The sequence below is a fragment of the Glycine soja genome, chromosome 18, assembly GCF_004193775.1.
Source record: "Glycine soja cultivar W05 chromosome 18, ASM419377v2, whole genome shotgun sequence".
In the NCBI taxonomy this organism is placed as follows: Eukaryota; Viridiplantae; Streptophyta; class Magnoliopsida; order Fabales; family Fabaceae; genus Glycine; species Glycine soja.
The window spans coordinates 52,332,356-52,350,906 of record NC_041019.1 but is presented as its reverse complement, the minus strand read 5'-3'; the positions used below and the strand labels follow the sequence as shown (position 1 = coordinate 52,350,906).

The 18,551-nt window shown below is 31.9% G+C and overlaps 3 protein-coding genes and 1 non-coding gene across 5 annotated transcripts; 1 reads left to right on the top strand and 3 right to left on the bottom strand.

Moving 5' to 3' along the window:
• Window positions 1–275: 275 nt before the first annotated feature.
• Window positions 276–1,965, bottom strand: LOC114394564. The gene is made up of 2 exons (XM_028356179.1): window positions 1,744–1,965; window positions 276–584 (listed from the first exon to the last, which is right to left on the bottom strand). The coding sequence occupies exons 1-2, from the start codon at window positions 1,849–1,851 to the stop codon at window positions 468–470; spliced, it is 225 nt and encodes a 74-aa protein (XP_028211980.1). The 5' UTR covers window positions 1,852–1,965; the 3' UTR covers window positions 276–467.
• Window positions 1,966–2,885: 920 nt separating this feature from the next.
• LOC114397744 lies at window positions 2,886–5,802 on the top strand. The gene is made up of 3 exons (XM_028359932.1): window positions 2,886–3,112; window positions 4,829–4,883; window positions 5,216–5,802. The coding sequence occupies exons 1-3, from the start codon at window positions 2,966–2,968 to the stop codon at window positions 5,584–5,586; spliced, it is 573 nt and encodes a 190-aa protein (XP_028215733.1). The 5' UTR covers window positions 2,886–2,965; the 3' UTR covers window positions 5,587–5,802.
• Window positions 5,803–9,209: 3,407 nt separating this feature from the next.
• Window positions 9,210–9,283, bottom strand: TRNAV-CAC. The gene has a single exon. It is a non-coding gene; the product is annotated as a tRNA-Val (tRNA).
• Window positions 9,284–10,376: 1,093 nt separating this feature from the next.
• On the bottom strand, window positions 10,377–17,822 carry LOC114394513 (acyl-CoA thioesterase 2-like). Of its 2 annotated transcripts, none has more exons than XM_028356106.1 (17): window positions 17,687–17,822; window positions 17,340–17,432; window positions 16,823–16,890; window positions 16,575–16,656; window positions 15,299–15,345; window positions 14,630–14,755; window positions 14,425–14,502; window positions 14,237–14,324; window positions 13,542–13,654; window positions 12,627–12,689; window positions 12,501–12,556; window positions 12,265–12,369; window positions 11,987–12,043; window positions 11,475–11,576; window positions 11,289–11,337; window positions 10,881–10,949; window positions 10,377–10,689 (listed from the first exon to the last, which is right to left on the bottom strand). In XM_028356106.1, exons 1-17 carry the CDS (start codon window positions 17,700–17,702, stop codon window positions 10,612–10,614), a joined length of 1,290 nt encoding a protein of 429 aa, XP_028211907.1. In that variant the 5' UTR covers window positions 17,703–17,822; the 3' UTR covers window positions 10,377–10,611. The 2 variants fall into 2 exon arrangements, with proteins under 2 accessions (XP_028211907.1, XP_028211908.1); XM_028356107.1 differs by lacking the exon at window positions 17,687–17,822 and adding an exon at window positions 17,627–17,645.
• Between the last annotated feature and the right edge of the window lie 729 nt (window positions 17,823–18,551).

Below are 18,551 nucleotides of genomic sequence, written 5' to 3'. Positions count from 1 at the left end.
CAACAAATTTACTTGGTAAGTTTTGCTTGTATCATTACTCAAACCATTAACAATACTCACGATGACATATGACATTGTTTGGAAAGTAAGGCTATCTATGATTTTTCATATGGGAAACTACAAACTCAATTTGCAGAGTAAACCTATTTTGCTGACATGCTTAATTACTACGTTTGCACATAAATTCTTTACTTGATACCCCAGTTTTATGGAAACAAGATAAAGATTGCTTTTGCAAATTCAATTTGCAAACTAATGTTTGAACCAGACTTAAATTTCAAACTCTTCAATCTAAACATGCATTAAGTTGTGATATATAACTGATACAGTTTATACATTGACAACCTCTAATCATCAAGTCAAACCAATCCATTAAAAATTACAGATATTCTATATCTATACGTTCTTATGGCTAAAGGAAAACCTTGATTCAGAGTTTGATGTTCTGATACAAAACAACCAAAAATTTATGGATGCTCTTTATTGCTGTCCAATTTCTCCATTTGATTTTCTTGAGACTCTTTCTTTGATCCAAAAACATACTCTTTCACAGTGCTCTCAGCTGAAAGCAATCCCTTCTTAATCTGCAATTAAGAAATTGAAACTCAGTGAACAAGACAGGAAAAGAATAGGCTATTTCCCATAGCCTTCAATTAAACCACCATACGGAAAAGAAAAAGAAACAACTTAATCAGAATCAAATTAGATAGAAATCACATGTTTTCGTTTATCCCTTTCATTCATCATAAGGTTGGATAAAATTGTGTTTGAGTACAAGTACAAGTCTCCACAAAAGAAATGTTACAAAATTTATCAAGGACACCATCAGCACCAGAAACAAAGCTAAAGTAGTCCTTGCATGAACTAAACAAAAGTAACACTCTTGCCAGTAAGCACTAGTAATAGCTGCAGAGATCACAGTTCTCTCTCTAAGCTCTCAAACAAGGTTCACTCAATTTTGCTACTGAAGGTGGGATAGTAATGTGAGGAAATTGAACCAAAGAGGTTCTACATTGAACCTTCCTAATAGTAAAGGATACTAATAGCTAAAGAAAATTCCAACCACAAAGGATAATAATTATAAACTGGAAGCATAAATGTTACGAATTATGTCTAAATGTTTGGCTCCAAAATCACGTTTCTCCATAATATAGAAGATTCTTTTGTTAGCTTCTAATTTTTAGATTGATTACCCATGTTTTTGCTATTCTGTCACGAAACAAAACATGCTATAATATAGAAAACAGAGGGAAGGATAAAAACAACTTGGGATGGTAAAAGTTAAATGACATTTCCACCGTTGAGAAACGTTGGCACCACTCTTTAAAACGCATTTCCTATTGTTAGATTGGCTTAAATTTATTGGAACTTGTAACATTTATGAGTTTCACTTATAATTTTGTAACCTGCAATAAATTTCTAATCATAACAGGGCATACATTAGAAAAAGAACAGTAAAGAATATCTTCTTTGATGCGTAGGAATCAAAGACAAATACTTTAAAATTTATAGCAATTCACATATCTTCCTCAATCAACTAGTAGAACATGTTGATATCACTTCTTCACTAAAAATATAATATTCACTTTGATATTCAAATCAGACACTTTCATCGTCCTATAATCTCTAATGGGTAGCAGAGAAACAAAGAGTGAGTAAAAATCAATCAAAGCCATTTCTACAAAGGTTCTAAATTTGTGAAAAATGACGAATGGGCATTGAGAGATAGAGATAGAGACTTACAGGGTCTAGAACAGTAGGTTCATAATCAGCAGTTAAGAGAAAATATGAAGCAGTTATAGTTGCTATCATGGTTACTCTTCTAACAACCCTGTCCGCTTGAGGATTCATGGTACGTTTCTAGCACCCTATGTTCATGCAACTGATGCGGGAGTGTTTATGCAAAGGTTCGGCTTAAACTTTAAAGTTTTTCAGTAGAAGCAAAACGAAGGTTATGGAAGAATCTCAAGATTTATCTTAATTTTTTTTTATTCATTGGGGAGTCATAAGAGGATAAATATGAAATATCACAGTTCAATTTCTTTTCTCTAATTGCCGCTTTGGGAATTACGGATAAACTTAACACAACAACTTTTCATAAAACTGATTTTTCTTTAAAATTATCATTGATCTAAGCATTAAAGTGTTTTTAATAAGTAATCCACCCATTCACCTAGGTAGATGATAAAAATAAATTACTTACAATTTTTTTATTAATATTCTTCGAGATAAAAATCTAATGCAAAAAATTTAAATACAAACAAATAACTAAAAAGTACGATAATTTAACAAATTTTAATATGAATTTTGTTTCTTCAATTTAATTTTGTTAAACATACTTTACGGAATTTAATTCAATTAGTTGAATATTATGTTAAAGTTATTATAAAATTTCTAACATTATCTTCAATTTTTACATATAAAAAAATAATACTCTACTCATATATGAAAAGACAAAAACTAGACAATTGGAGGATCGGCAAAGTAAATTAATTATTACAAAAAGCGAGGGAAAGAAAAGAAATATTCATGTAAAAAATTCCTCAAAAATTAGCTTTTTTATTTTTATTTTTTAAAATTTTTAATTCCTATATTTTATAAAATTGTTGGTTTTAGTGTCTACATTTCACAACATATTGGTCCTCAAGTTTTAAATTAAGTGTTTTTAGTGCATAAGATCGATAGTATTGACATCTTTTCTTAAATAAGATTCTTAAGTAAGTAAGATCTGTCTTGAGTGATTAAAAATATTAATTTTTAAAAGTTTAGAAATTAAAAATATGTTTGATTATAGAGGTATAGAAATTAAAACCAAGATTTTTACCAAGTATAGTACATGGACTAAAACAACATTTCCCCCCTCATTTTCTTATAAAATCCAAGTTGTTGTGGCAACATTGAGTAGAAAAGAAGAGAAAGCGAGAAAGGAACAGAAGAGAAAAGCAAAGGGCTTTGAGTTGTTCCAATGGAAGAAGCGAAACCAGCGATGGGTCCTCCTCCTCCTCCTGCTCCTCCCACTACGAAGAAGAGGCCACTGGAAGACTCCAATGCCCACTCCAATTACTTCAAGATTCGCGCTGTTATTCGAGACCTTCGTCCTCACTTTCTCGAGGTTCAACTCTTCCACGTTCCTTTGCTTTTTTGTTTATTTCATGAAATGGGTCTTCCTCAAACTACTTGGCTTTCCAATTTTTATATTTGTGGCTAATTCGTGTAAAGATCTTTACTTTAGTTTACTTGCGTTGTTGATTTTGGTGCTCTTTTGAGTTTCGCGTGAAGATCTTTCCATGTGGAGTTTCGCGTTTGTTTTGCTACTACAGTTAGGGTTTCTGATGGTTTTGGGAAAGAAAAAAAAAAAGAGGGTGAATTTTTTATTTTAAGTAAATATCTTTTTTCTTTTTTTCTTTAATTTTGGAGGTTTTTAGGATGAAAGGAATGAAGTGCTAGATTATCACAGAACTCCCTTGTTCAATTCATTAAAAAAATGTTTGGGATTTAGATAGGTTATTCGTAAGGAACTGGAAATTGGGGAAAATGTGTAACGAGTACCAATCGAAAATAGTTACGTGGAGTTCTAACAAATTCTGGAGCTAGAAAGGTAGTTAGGGTTGTTCTAATCTCAGTATCTTGTATCTAGAATTTGTTTGGAGTGATCTCTAAACAAATTTATAGGTGAGAGACCTATCACTGAAGCTTGGTACTTGGAGTGTCAACTTGTTACTTGATTAGGAATCAGATTATTTTAGGTTTTAGTATGATTTAAAGGCAAATGATTGAAAAGTTGAGGACTTTTGAGTGGAGTGTGTTCTCTGGAAGTGAGCTAATCTAATGATATGAAGAAATACCTGTGGTCTTGTTGATATAAAGTATTTGGGGGGTGGGGGAGTATCTTATGCTGACTTGTTTTTAGAAGAAATATTTTAGCAAGTTACATTCGGGTATATTTTAATAAAATCAAAATTATAACTTGATAATATACTCCTTTTAATCAGGGAGAGGAGTTTGATTATGTATACTATTGTAGTGAGCTACACTTTTGATGTATTTTAAGAAAATCAAAGTTGCAAACGTACTCCTTCTAAAACACATGCTGATGTATATTAAGCTAATCCCTATGCACCCACACACACACACATATTTCTGGTCAGAGCATCCCTATGCCCACACTCATATTTTACAGGTGCTCCATGGCCCTGCTTTCCTGAGAAACAAATCCTAAAAACTGAGTACAGTGGAAATAAGAATGGTTGGATGTTGGTTGTGCACCAATTTAATGAAAGAAGATATGAATGGGTTTAGTGCTGATCTATTTATAATATATTAAATTACAAGCGCAGGCTGTGAATCATATGCCACATTTGTTTCTTCCCACTCTTTGATTTCTTAACTTTCTTCAGTCACAATTGAACCAAGAAGGCAATAACACCTCGTATAGCTGCATGTACCTCTTATGTGAATATTTCATCAGTTAACTCTTATAATGTTAATTATACGATTATGTATTGACTATGTTTTCATCTGTACTACCAAGTAACAAGTAACTAATTTCTTTTATTTGATCCAAGAGGGCATTATGAGTTTTTAAGAACCATTTTATGAAGTTATTTTCTTTAAAGCTGATTAGTATATGTATGATATGAACTATTGAGTCATGTCCCTGATAGCTGAGGTGGGTTGAGTACTTCTCAATGTATCTAATGTCCCTGATAGCTGAGGTGGGTTGAGTACTTCTCAATGTATCACTTTCCCTTTATCTGGTGTGTAGAATGGCTCTTTTCCACTTGAAATACTGTTTGAAGTGCCTGACCATTGCTGTTTGATCTTGAAGGTTCTCCGAACTCCAGACTACAAAAATTGCAAGGCATCCCATGAAATTCAAGAACGTAAGCTCATCCAGACAAAATTATATTTATTACATGATTGATCAAATAATTAAACCTTAATGTAAATGGTATATATGTTATACTTCTGACTCTATGAAAATGGATAATCAATTGAATTTATGTCTATTTATATTTGGGTTTGTCCACCGAAAATAAATAATTCTGTTTTGTCTTCACGGAGATGGATGTGTTAATGATTGGCATATAAGTAGAACCTTGGTTCCTGATGATGCCACCGTGTCTATGATTTCTGGTAGTTTTAGAGTTGGTGGTATGAAAAATACCACATGGAAGCTTGAGATATGTTTTTTGACTTCAACTTGTAATTGCAGAGCTGAAGATTGTGGTCAAGTTATACGAGAATATGAAAGCAGATGCGGCTTCACTAGCAAAGTCTAAGAATGTGCAAGATGGCCAGATGAAGGCTGGCCAGAACATGGATCAGAAAACACTGAAAGAGCAGCAACCTCAACATGGCAAGCAGAGTCAAGTAGAGAAATCATTTGCACGGCCATCTGAAATTAAGCTCACTCCACCAGCTCCTGGCTTCCAGAAGCAGCTGGTTGAAGAAACTCAGACACAAGGGACATATGTAGTTGGAGGATCTGCTTTTGGCTGGAATTTCATCACTTTTTCAGGCAAGGAGCCTGTGTATTATGGTAGGACTAAGGAACAATTTCGATCTGCAAAAGTGACCGAGTAATCCTTTGGAGTATGGAGCTTGAAACCCCTATCATTGATGTTGGGTAGAAGTATGGTGAATAAGTGGTTATCATGAACATTTTTTTTAATGATTAACTTACTTTTAGATATCCCAAGAGACTGATACATGTGCTGTAATAGTTTTGCAATTGGTTGGATTCATCATTGAATATCATTAAAAAATTACTCAAAAATGAAAATCTTGCATCTTATGTAATTTATGTTGTTCCTTGACATGCCTTGCTTCATGATCTTTATTACTCCATTGGATGTGGGGTGTGTTTCACCGCAGTCTGGAATTGACACCCAACTATGATATTTTCAATTAAATAATCATATTTACATATTTTCTTATGTAACTTTTTCATCACTTTCTTGTTACATAACAAAATAAAAGAAATACACATTCTAAAAAGGTAAAAGTATTCTTTCTATCAAAAAAGTATAGTGATCGCGTATATAAATAGAGGTTTTTGTTAATTAATCTATTGGAGGCTGGTTTACACAATGTTGATTAATCAAAAAAATGATCGTGTATCGTAATAGCTCTCTGTTTTTACGCATAATAATTCTAATTCATCCACCTTTGTCAAAACAATATGGTATCGTTAACTATCTTAATGGTACATGATTTTTAAAAGATTTAAATATATTTTTGATAGATTATCTTAAAGGTACATATTTTTAAAAGGTTTAAATATATATTTGGTACATAATAAATGACTGAATTTTTATTTTTGTCTTCAATAAATTCTTTTAAACCTTTTGGTTGTTAATAAATTTTTTATTTTTCTTAATTTTTTTTGTCCTTCAAGCAATTGCTATCTGAATCACTTTTTAAAGTGTTCTTAAAAAAAATGGAAACCCAAAACAGAAATAAATTTTTTATTATGAACTAACAAATTAAAAACTAAAATAAAAATTTGATCATTTTTCATAAAAAAGACATTTAAACATTTTTAAAGACACTGAGGCCTATAACCAAGATTAGTATGTGGTCAGACCGAAACTTCTGATATTTTACGACACATGAAATGTGGTGCATATGAAGAGGCTGTATTTGTATAGTTTCATCATTGAAGACAGCATTCTCAATAAGTAAAAAAGAAAAAAAAATTGAATTTAATCCCTAAAAATTGTACATAATTATTGCAAACCCCGTAAACATTTTCTATGTTCATTACCATTTCCAAAAGCTTTATTTGTAGAAGGCGAATTATGTTGTTTTATTTTGTGCATATCTTTCACACGTCTAAAAGATTAACACGTGTGGAAACATGCTTTACAATAATTAATTGTTTCTAAACTACCTAATGTATCACTTATCCTCATGTCATCCTTCTATTTCACTCACTCATGTTCTTGCTTCTCCCTTTCACTCTCATCCCAAACCAATCCCACCTTCACTAAAAACTACAACCTCTTCTCATTCTCTCCAAACTCAGAACCAAAACTCTCATTCCACAAATCATGTTCCTTTTTCATGATCTTCAATAACCAACCCCATACAAACTTAAACTCAAAACCAAAACTCTCATTTCACAAATCTTGTTCCTTTTTCATCATCTTCTTCAATAACCAACACCATATTAAGGATCCTAAGAGCCAAGCGTAGCTCCCTTTAAAGTGCGTCATTAACAAAAAAGTTGTACTTAAAATTAGAGAATTAACTACTACTACTTATCTGAATATAAGTTTTTTTAAAACTGATTCACATTCATTAAAAAAGTTAATTTGGTTAATAATATTAGATTTTGTTAACAATTTATATTATTTTTTAAAATTATTCTTGAAATTATTGAAACTTATTATCTTATCCTCACTCTTCACTTAATTATTTTTTGCCTAATTAATTAATGTGTGTTAATCACCATCCAACCCCCACTAGAAAATTATGAATTTGTTTTATTAATTATAGTACTATTATTTATTGACTACAAAAATTATAAAATACTAGTAATTGAGAGCATTTCTTATTAAAAATAATAATGTGGAAGACAATTTAAAAGGAGTATTATATAAAAAGAAAAAAAAATTCAACTAAAAAAAACTAAAAATTAATTAAAATATTTTGCTGAACATAATCAAAGTTTAAAAGAGTTATGTATATGTAAGTACGAAGTAAAATAACTAATTTTAAAGGTAAAAGTATACTATAAACAAAATCTTATATCATTAAGTGAAGTGGACTACAAGAAGAAAACTCCAAATATCTCCTTATTACATAGAAAGATAAAAAAAAACAAACAAACACTATGACTAGCAATTCGCAGAGAACAAATGTTTGGCCAAGTATTTTCTTATTTAAATATATACTTATATTACCATGCATGCATTCACGTACACAAAGATGTATTTTCCTTGTGTATTTTAAATTATATTTTATAAACAAAATTTTAAACAATAATTTTTAAATTATATTTAATATATATATATATATATTATATTAATACTTAAGGTTATATATATATATATATATATATATATATATATATATATATATATATATATATATATATATATATATATATATATTAATTGTTTGCATTTTAAAACTCTCATGAAGTGCTAAAAAAACCGTCACAAAATGTAAAAAGCTGACATAAAATATCAATTTATTAGAGACTAAAAACATAATTTGTCAAAACTTAGGATTAAAAAAACACGGTTTAATTACTGTTTTAGTCTCTGAATTTGAGATGTGTGCTTTGTTTAACTCCTAAAATTTGAAATTATTTTTCTTGTTCTTCTTTTTAGTCTCTAGTATAATAAATTAATATTTTGTGGTAGTTTTTAATTTTCATAAATTAGTTTTAATTTTTTAACCGCTTGAATTTACATTTTGAAACTGACATTGTACTAAAAACTGTCACAAAGTATTAAAAGTCATCATATAGTGTCAATTTATTCATACAACATCTATTCGAAACTGACAAAATTTGTCACAAATTAACTTAAATACCTCCTCTCAATACCCTCCTTAATAAGCTCTTCAATCTTGCTGAAATTCCCCGTAAAACCCACCAGGATAAGATAATTACAATAATCTAAGAACTAAGATCAAATTCAGATTTTATCTGATTCATAGAAACAATTTCATTTCCTTGTTGAGCCATTTCTGAAGCTGCTACTATCTATTAAATGGATCACATTACTAGTAAGTAGTAACTTCAGGGATGACTAGAGGGGCTAGAACATTTTTGTATCATAATTAATTTCACTGAACAAGGAAGAACAAAGTGCTGCTGCATCATATATTCTTGCATTAAACGAGAATAGTATTGTTGAATTGACCACTATATATCTGGGTTGGCATGCAAGAAAGGATGTAAACTTGAGGAGTGGGGATTGACATCATGCAATGAGAGTGAAAACCCTAATGGTCGCATACGTTTTGGAAATTAAGAGTCTAGACCAAACATAAGAAAAGGCTAGAACAATCATTGAGTTTCACTGGGCAAAGAAAGTGAACAATGACTTGACATCAATTAGCTGGTATATTGCTTTATGGAAAATATATGTATTAGTAAGATAAAAAAAAAAAAGATAAAAAAATATAAAAAAATGTAAATAAAATATAAAATATTTAAAAGAAAAAGAATAAAAAACATTTAGTTTAAAGGCTGTCTGAGCCCGGGTTCGAACCGGGGACCTCTAGTGTGTGAGACTAGCGTGATAACCAACTACACCACCCAGACTTTGATATGATTATTACTTATAACATTTTATTCAATTAGTACATCGTAAACTGAATATACAAATTAAAAGTAAAATAATATTCATAATATATTTTTCTTGCGCTCTCAATTTTTTTTTATTGATTCCAAAAATGAGAATTGTGAACAGGACGAAACTTAGATGCATATAAAATACTTGATGCTGTTCTTCTGGTTTTTATATAATTCCTGGGCATGATCTTTGCATACCAGGTTTCATAAAAAAAAAAAAAAAAGTGTAATATAGATTTTCACTAAAAGTTAACATAGGTTACAAAGGTAGAATTTCAAATTTTAATTGGAGAATGATACCAAATACTTTGTAAGAAACTAGTCCTCGTGAAAAGGGGTGATGTTGGGTTCTTTTGTACATGCCGATGCCGATGTAATTAGATGTAAATGCTTGACGAACAAATTTGAAGATGCATATACTGGTGTTTTGTATTTTTAACCGAGTTCTTTTCCATGTCACCCCTACCAACCCAGGTGAATATAATATGGAGGAAAGGCTAATTTCCATGGTGAGGGCATGCCACTTGCCTCACACGAAGGATTAGAATGATGCATATAAATCATTAATTTATAAAAATGAAGATTCTTAGGAGGAAAATTATGTTCATATCCATTTTTCTATTTCACTTCCTAGAGTAATCTCGAACGTTTTTGGGAGTAAGATTAGTTCCCTCCAAATATGGAGTGATATAGTCAAGCTCTTTCCACTAGTATAATATTTCCATGACTGTGGGTATATTTATATTTGCGTTACATGTTAGAGCACGTTTAGTGTGAATCTAAAATTCCAAATAAATAACAATTCGTGTTCAACGTGTTTTGGAAAGCATAATGATCCCAAAACAAACCCAGAATTCATCATTTGTCTTCTCCCAAGACTTAAGAATGTATACTATACTGGTAGGTAGTGTTATATGTATATTTTTCTTACATTTGAATTTTGCAATTTTGGATGTATGGTGATTGATGAAGTGAAGCTATGATTTTTCATGGTGATGGAAGAGTCGATAGAGGTGTGAATCTTGGTAGGGGATGGGAAGAATGCAGACAACAAAAGGACCAATTTTGCAAATTTTAAAACTAGTTAATGTAAATAAATCCAACACATCAATTACTTGTCAATCACAATTTTGAACCGTTGATTAAAAATAAATATACACTATATGATGGTGATAAACTGGGCACCACCAATTATATGGTTCACCATAGAAGGAAAACAAAAGAGATGTCCTCACCATGCACTATAAAACAAGACAGAACTAAAAAGAAAACCACTAGTTCTATGCATTTTCAGATTTTCACAAATTAGATTTGATGGCTGACTTTGCAGAAATAACTTCCCTCATTACACCTTCTTGAACCACTGATACAAGTAGCTGCAAGTTGTCAAATGGGAAAATCTTAAGACAAAACTGAACTAGGAAAATAGGAGAAACTAATGCTGAAAAGAGATATTTCAGGTATACAGCTAAAATAAGCGCTTATTTGATAAAACTATTTTATCACATAAAAACATATATCATAAAGATACTTGTTTCAATAGGCTTCACAGTAAATTAACCCTTACCTCTCCCTTCTGATTGAACATTTGGCCAGTGACATAGCCACGTGCATTATTGGCAGTAGGACTAAAGATCTGTCGAACAAATTGGACGTATTAACAACTTTACATGATGAAAAAAATAAAAAATATAAGAAAGGAAATTTTGGGGAAAAATGTTTTTAATTTAGGAAAAACTAACTACTCAAATAGTTAATGATATGATTTTAATGATCATGTACTAACAGTGTAAAATTATTTTACTTTATGAGTGCATAGTGTATTTTCTCTAATGGTATTCAGAGAGTGCATAACAAGTAACCAATTTATTGACTTATTAGCTGTTTGACTAATTAATTGTTCCAAAAAAATATTCTTTGCCAAGAATGTTGTTTGTTTTAACTTTCCTATCATGAACAACTTTATGACACTAACCACAAATAGTATCCAGTCATCAGCTCGTAAAGGTCTGTGAAACCACATGCTGAAATAAAACCAACAAACATTAAACAAAAAGATAGAGAATAAATTCACAATCATAGCTTGAAAACTTGTTAGTTGAAGTCTCACATGTTATTATGTTACTATATAAATTACTCATGACATGACTCAGATACTTACGAGTGGTCCAGACTCACAGCACGTGCCTTCCTGCCCTTCCTACGGTTGGGGTTTAAACTCACTTGAAGAAAGATTAGATCTGAAGTATATGCTACCACACACCTTCAACACAAACCAGATTCACTGATTGTTAGATATAAAAGCGTTGATAAGCCTTTACTGTTTAAGATTTTGGAATAGTTGGCCTTAACATGGTACTAAAGCCACCACTATGACCAAGAGGTCATTAATTAGACCCTTGCCTCTCCCATTGTTCTATGTAAGAGTTGAATTTCAGCATAGTAAAATGGCCCAATGCGTTGTATCATAAACTTTCCAAGCTAGTTCTTTCTTCCGACATAAGTTTTCCAAAGACCACAAATTTTAACAAAACTAGAAACTATTTATGGCAACAGGCTCCATGGAATGCAAGGATTAGCACATCAATAAAAGCCCTTCTAGCTCATGCATTTGTCAATTTCACAAAGCTACTAAGAAGTGACCATATCCCACAACAAATACAAGTTATGTACCTATGCAAGGCTTCATCATCTGAAAGTTTTCCCCTTGCTCTAAACCAATATCTCAAACTGCATTCAAATTTTAATTAAGTCAAGATAATATACACCATTAAAATTCCCATACATTAAGGCTCTGTAGAAAAGATTTACAGAGAAAGTAAGGCAAAGGATTGATATATCGGGAATGGTACACCAATCCTTTCCCTTTTCCTCTCCAAATCTCTGCCACCAAGCGTGGCATAAAAGACAAGTAAAAATGCAAACACAAATTGGAAAAGTATCAAGCAAACCTAGGAGGAGATTTGGTCTGATTTGTTGAAATTTTAGGTTCACAGAACCGTATCTCTATGGGCCAGGGAATGAATTCAATTGTAGCAACCTTGTTCCGGTAAGTTCTGAAGCAGCAATTTTTTTCATTATAATATATGGCATAGAAAATCTTCATACAGACTTGTGAGGAGCTGAACTAAATAAAAAGAAATAGAACTGTAGCATCAAGCATGATACGATAGATAGTAAATAATACCTTGGGAGACGAGGGTCAGTAAGACGTTGTTCCCGAAGCTCTTCCAACGATAAAAGCTGTAACAGAGAACAAAATGTAACATTCTAAATTCATAACTATTTTTATGGACATAAGCTAGTCACTTGCCGTATCTGGAGCAGGGACTGATGGGATAGACACTTCCTGGTGGTGAAACCCTACTTCTTCCTTCTGTAAAATTACAATAATAACAAAGTTAAATGTGCTCCGGAATTTAGAGCAGAATTGCTTGAGAAGAGCTGGGGCATATATGAAAGAACATATGTCGATTGAAATTAAAACGGCTTAAAGACTATTTTACGTGTTATATTTCGTAATTATGAAAAACTAATACTAGAAAAAGGAAACTTATCATAGATTCATTATTCTTCCAATTTTATTGCTGATGCTAGATTACATCTCATTTACTAATTGTTAACCTTGCATCAATTACCTACTCCTAACGGTACTGAGGGCTAGTTTGTTTAAGCTTATATTTTAAAATAAGTGTTTTTTTAGAAATAAAATAAGAAGTTTTATGGTTTTATGTGTTTGTCTAAACTGCTTTTACTAAAACAAAACAGTTTTATGCTTTTTTTAAGAAGCAAATTCTATTGCTTATTAAAACAGCGCTTTTTTTACGTTTAGAGAAACTGGCCCTAAAACCTATCTGACCATAAAGCCAAGTAAATATAAACGCATTTCATACCAAAATTATAGAAGGTCCTCATGTTATATTGTACCAGGGTTTTACTATAAATTTGATACTAGTTTTATTATATCAATGACAGGGATGTCATGTTATATTGTTGCACAATCCTGGAGGCTGGATGGTCCTCAGTCCTCCAAATGGCAATTCATCGTTTCATTCCTTACAGTACTGGTCTGAAATGTTAAACTAAAGATAACTGCATGTGATAACCAAATATACGTATGAAATTGAGAAAAAGCATAACTTAGCCAGATTCACAGTTGAATACACAGAAAAAATTACTGAAATTTTATCTTATTCCAAGTCAGGAAGAATGAGGAATTGAGGATTACGTGAAATGAAGCCAGCAAAGTGAATATGACATTTCCCTTTTGAATTGCATCCACTTTCCTAGTAGCAAAACTCTTCCCATCACGGAGACGCTTAACTTGATATATAATGGGTACTGGAAACCAAAAGTTTACAATGGTTATAAAATATTGTTAGCTGACAAACAAATGAATTAGCAGTAAATAATCCTTAATTTCTTCATTCTTTTGCATCAGATATGTCTTCTTAGAAGATAGAAACTTTATTTGAAGACTCTATAGAAAGTCAAGGATTCAGAGCTTGCAATTGTTGAGAAACAAAACATTGAAGTTACTTAACAGAATTGAGTTTAGCTAACAACCCATAAAGAACTTCAAACTACTTACTGCCATTTAAGAAAAAAGATATGCAGTAGAAGCTATCCAATCAAAACAATAACATGCACACTAGTAAAGAGAAACTGGTGATGAAAAGCAAGAAGTAGGATTTGTCAAGAAGAAGAAGGTCATTAGAGAGCCATCTATTAAAAAGACTGCAACCATTTGCAAATGTAAATCATAAATAAAATAAAAGAAAAGGTTTTTCTACAAAACAAAATTATAGCAGGTGGACCAAGAAAAGAAAATGAACCTTTCAAATAAGGAAATATGGTGGAAAGAAACAGAAAAGGGAGTTACATAAGAGTATTCTCAATGAAGTTTGGATTAAGCACACTTACTGTTAAAATCCCCCACAAGAAGAAAATAGACATGCAAGCTATGAACAACTTTAAGACAATCAACAGATTTTGATGCCGCAGCCAGTGCCTGCATATTAACACTTTATCTCGTTAGAAATCATTGCCAAGATAGTGCTACTGACATGAGTAGCATACTGTACTATGAAGAAAAAGTAGTTTTTTCCTACCTGTCCAACTATTTGTCCACCAAATACCTTCCCAAATGTTGGAGCATTTGTAGGAGTGATTCCTCGGAAGATGTCTACCTTCCAAAAGAAAGAACAGAATGATATAAGGATGAACTATACAAAATATAGCCTGATACTACTTAACATCAAAGATAAACCAGGACAACCACATCTGACTATTCTAGTATATAATATATATGGGTACCTCTATAGGTTCCAAATGCAATATATGCTCCACAAGTGAGCATGTATCATGAGATTTTTCTGCACTCCAGATAGACTTTGGCTGCAGCAATGCTGAGTGCTCATGGGGCAGCACCAAGCATGATAGCTGTCACAGCAAACAAAAACAGTTGCTATAGGATGAACAATACAAGTTTGTTTACGTATCATGTCGTAAGAAGAGAGAAACAAGTATTCAAGAGTATTACAAAGATAATAAAAGCCAGAACAATTTACAAGAGAACAATTAAGATACCACTACTTCCTATGATGTATTAAACCTAGGCACCTAGCTATAACAAGTCCCAGGGAAACTTGGAAAAATAAATATTGAAGTTCTTATCTTCTAAAAGGTTTAATTACTCGTTTGCTTCTATAATTACAAAAAAATTCCCAGTCAGTCCCTATACTTAAAAACGTCCCTTTTTAGTCCCTACACATATCATTTTAATTCCTTTTGGTCCCTATGGTGAGGCAAGGATTAAAAACAGTATGTGTAAGGACTAAAGGGGATGCTTTTAAGTATAGGGACTAAAAGAAAAAGTTTTTGTAACTATAGGAACCAAATGAGTAATTAAATCCTCTTAAAATATTCCTATTTCTAACACATGTTGACATTGGAAAGCAATAGGAAAAACAAACCAAAAGGCACCTTTGTCAAAGCTATGACATCAGCATGGTGAACTTCATTTGACAAACCTGCAAGTTGATAGTTCACATTAGTCTTCTATAATTATAGTTATATAGAAATTTAAAGTAATATCTCTTGTGTCTTAAATGTAACAAATAGCCAAGATACATGTCAAACCTGATGGAGAAAAGAATGTCAAATGGAAAACGCGTCAAACCTAATCACCGAACGCAAAAATACTAGTCCAAGGGAGTCAAAGAACCACAAGATGGTGATGGGGGAAAACAGGGATGGATCTGACCAAAGACATCAAAAGAATACAATTGGTGGTGATTAAAGACTACGAACTCTCGGGCGTGCTAATAAGGCAGAACATGCAAAACTCGGTGACTAGGATGTCCCTACTTTGGTGGAATGGAGATCTGATTACTATTTGCTTCGTGAAAACAGTGGTGGGTTGATTTAATGAGAGTCAGACCACAGAATTATAAATCTGAGATGGCGGCAAGAAAAGGAAATATAAACGAAAGTGACATTGGTGAAAGAAAATTATGATTTTGGAGGAATTTGTAACAGCCAGCAAGAAAAGAATCATGGAGATAATAGTGTCATCACAATGGTGTTCCAAAATTGTAAGGAACTCAGCATCGAATAGTTACAGGATAGGTCGCTTAATATGGTATCACTTTGATACTATGTCATGAACCAAATATTCCAAAGGCTCATGTGATCAAGTGAACACACAAATGGTTTTATATTGGTAATATGCCCCCCTCAAGCCAAAGCTCATCATTAAGCTTGAAACATGAAGAATGCGCAGGTCCAGCTAACCTTATCCATAAAGTCTTTTTTTCCAAAGAATGGAAGTGGCAAGGATAGAACTCTTGATCACTCAGTCATAACTGGTCTAATATCATGTTGAAATTAAATGGTTTAGGTAGAGAAGGAGGACAAGAGAAAAAGAGATAATATTCTTGTGTATAAGAATGTGTTAAAATACAAATCACTAAACCTTATTTGTACTATTACTGAACTCTTAATCCTAATTAAACAAGGAAAGAAATATGGAAGTATACCAAAATCTGGAAACCACTCCATACAGATTACCTAAGATACTCTAAAATAGTCTAAGATGAAATAATATTATGAGATATATTCCAGAAAGTCAAACAAACATAACTAAGAATAATCAAATCATGATGACCCAAACCCTATGACCTTCTAGGGAGAAAGCAAAACACTTGAACAATAAACAGAAGTCTTGAAGCATAGCCACATAAAGAATGAAGTTTATTACCAAAACCAAAATAGTCATATCTTTTCAATTGAAACTCTGGATGATTATCATCATCCGCATTGACAGAGCCAACAACCTCAGCCTGCAAGTCAGAAAACTGAACATTCAGCACAAAACTGAAATTTCAAAGAACAATATTGCACAAACAAAATCTGTAGATCGGCATCTACATCATCACTACAACTGATCCAATGACCCTTTGGCAGACAACTTTCAATTCTGAGATATAACATGAAAAATAAGCATACCTCTCCCTCCCAGATGAAGTAAAGACCGTCCCCACGTTCTCCCTCACGAACAACATACTCTCCTGGCTCTACACAATAATTCATCATACAAGAATTAAAAACATTAATGCATATACTAGTTCACCAATCATCCTTCCAATTGATTGTCGAAATTCTGGATACTAGAAATCTTCTAAAATACTCTAATTCCCCAAACATAATAACAATAATAATAAAAGGAGAGCTAGGAACACACTCTTCCTAACACTCTATTAATTGAAATTTATTGAAACTAAAATATCAGGAGAGACATTCATTAAATATGATATAGTTTCACAATTTTTTTTTTAATAAATTTAGAGAGAACATATTCGAAAGAATGTGATGAAGAGTGTGTTAGTAGAATTTCTCATATAAAAATAATAATATAGCTACTATTTTTTAACATATTTTCAAACATTTTTCCACCTAATTCATTGCACAAAATCCAATTCAACAACAAACTGAGGTCAAATTGTCAGAATCCAAATTCGGTTACCAAAGTGTTTGAGAATCACAAGCTCAGATATCTTCCGCACAGACGAGCCAGGAAGCCTCTGTAGCAGAGGAACGTTCCCGAGGAACTCAAACACTGCAACAACAAGATCAAACAGACAAAAACCAAACCAAAAGATCGTAATTCGTAACAGAAACTCAGAAACACTACACTGTAAATAAATAAAAGTAAAATTAAAAAAAAATATATTCTCAGTTCCCGATCCTCTCCTGTTTGGTTGCAAAGAAAATGAAAATAGCATAGCAAAGTGTGTTGTGTGGTGTTGTTACTTTATTTTCCGCAGATTAAAATTTTCTCAGCATCCAAACAGATAATTTGATCTCACTCACCATCTTCCTTCGCCATTACACTGATTGAACGGTTTCAAGCACTGTAATAATCTGTGTATAGTTATAGTTATTTAACTGATGATGATTCTTGAAGAGCGAAAGAAACGGATTCTATCTCGTGTGTAGCAGTGCAGGGTCAAAGCGTAGACCCGAGGATGCTAGACCAATAGAAACTCCGGTTAAGAATGTTGATTTGGATACTGCTTCAACTGATGTGCTCATACACTGTTATTAGCGGTGCAATTATTAGTTTCTATTTGACACGTTTTTTTTCCCTCCTTTCTTTTTGCCTTATTTAAAATTGGAAAAAAGTGATTAAACACCTAAAGACACTTTTTATGATTTGACAGACAAAAAAATGTTATTAAATCGGAACATATCAGAGAAATCAGAAATGTAAATTTGTCTCATATTATAAATCACCTATTATGAAGATTAATGTCTTAAATGAACTTATTACTCTTGAAAAAAATTAATTTTCTAATTCATTCTTATTGAATATCATCATCATTTTATTGGTCTCAGCTATGCAGAGGAGAATTACATCAATGAATCATAAACAACTATATAAAAAAAATTGACATCACATTTTACTTGAAAATCTTAAAATTCAAGTTGATGGATCTTCCCTTTATTTACATTATATTTAACTTTTCTATTTTTATTTAATATAGGACTTTATCTCATTCTTACTCCAACAATTGTTGACTGATAATATAGCTACAAAAGAAAATAAAAACAGACAAACTCAGAACAACCAAAATAAATAAATAAAAGTTGAGATGTTGAGATGACGTTCTGGATAAGGAGTGGCCATGTATATCTTCTATCTTCCTACAGTATACTTTTATTATCCTATGTTATA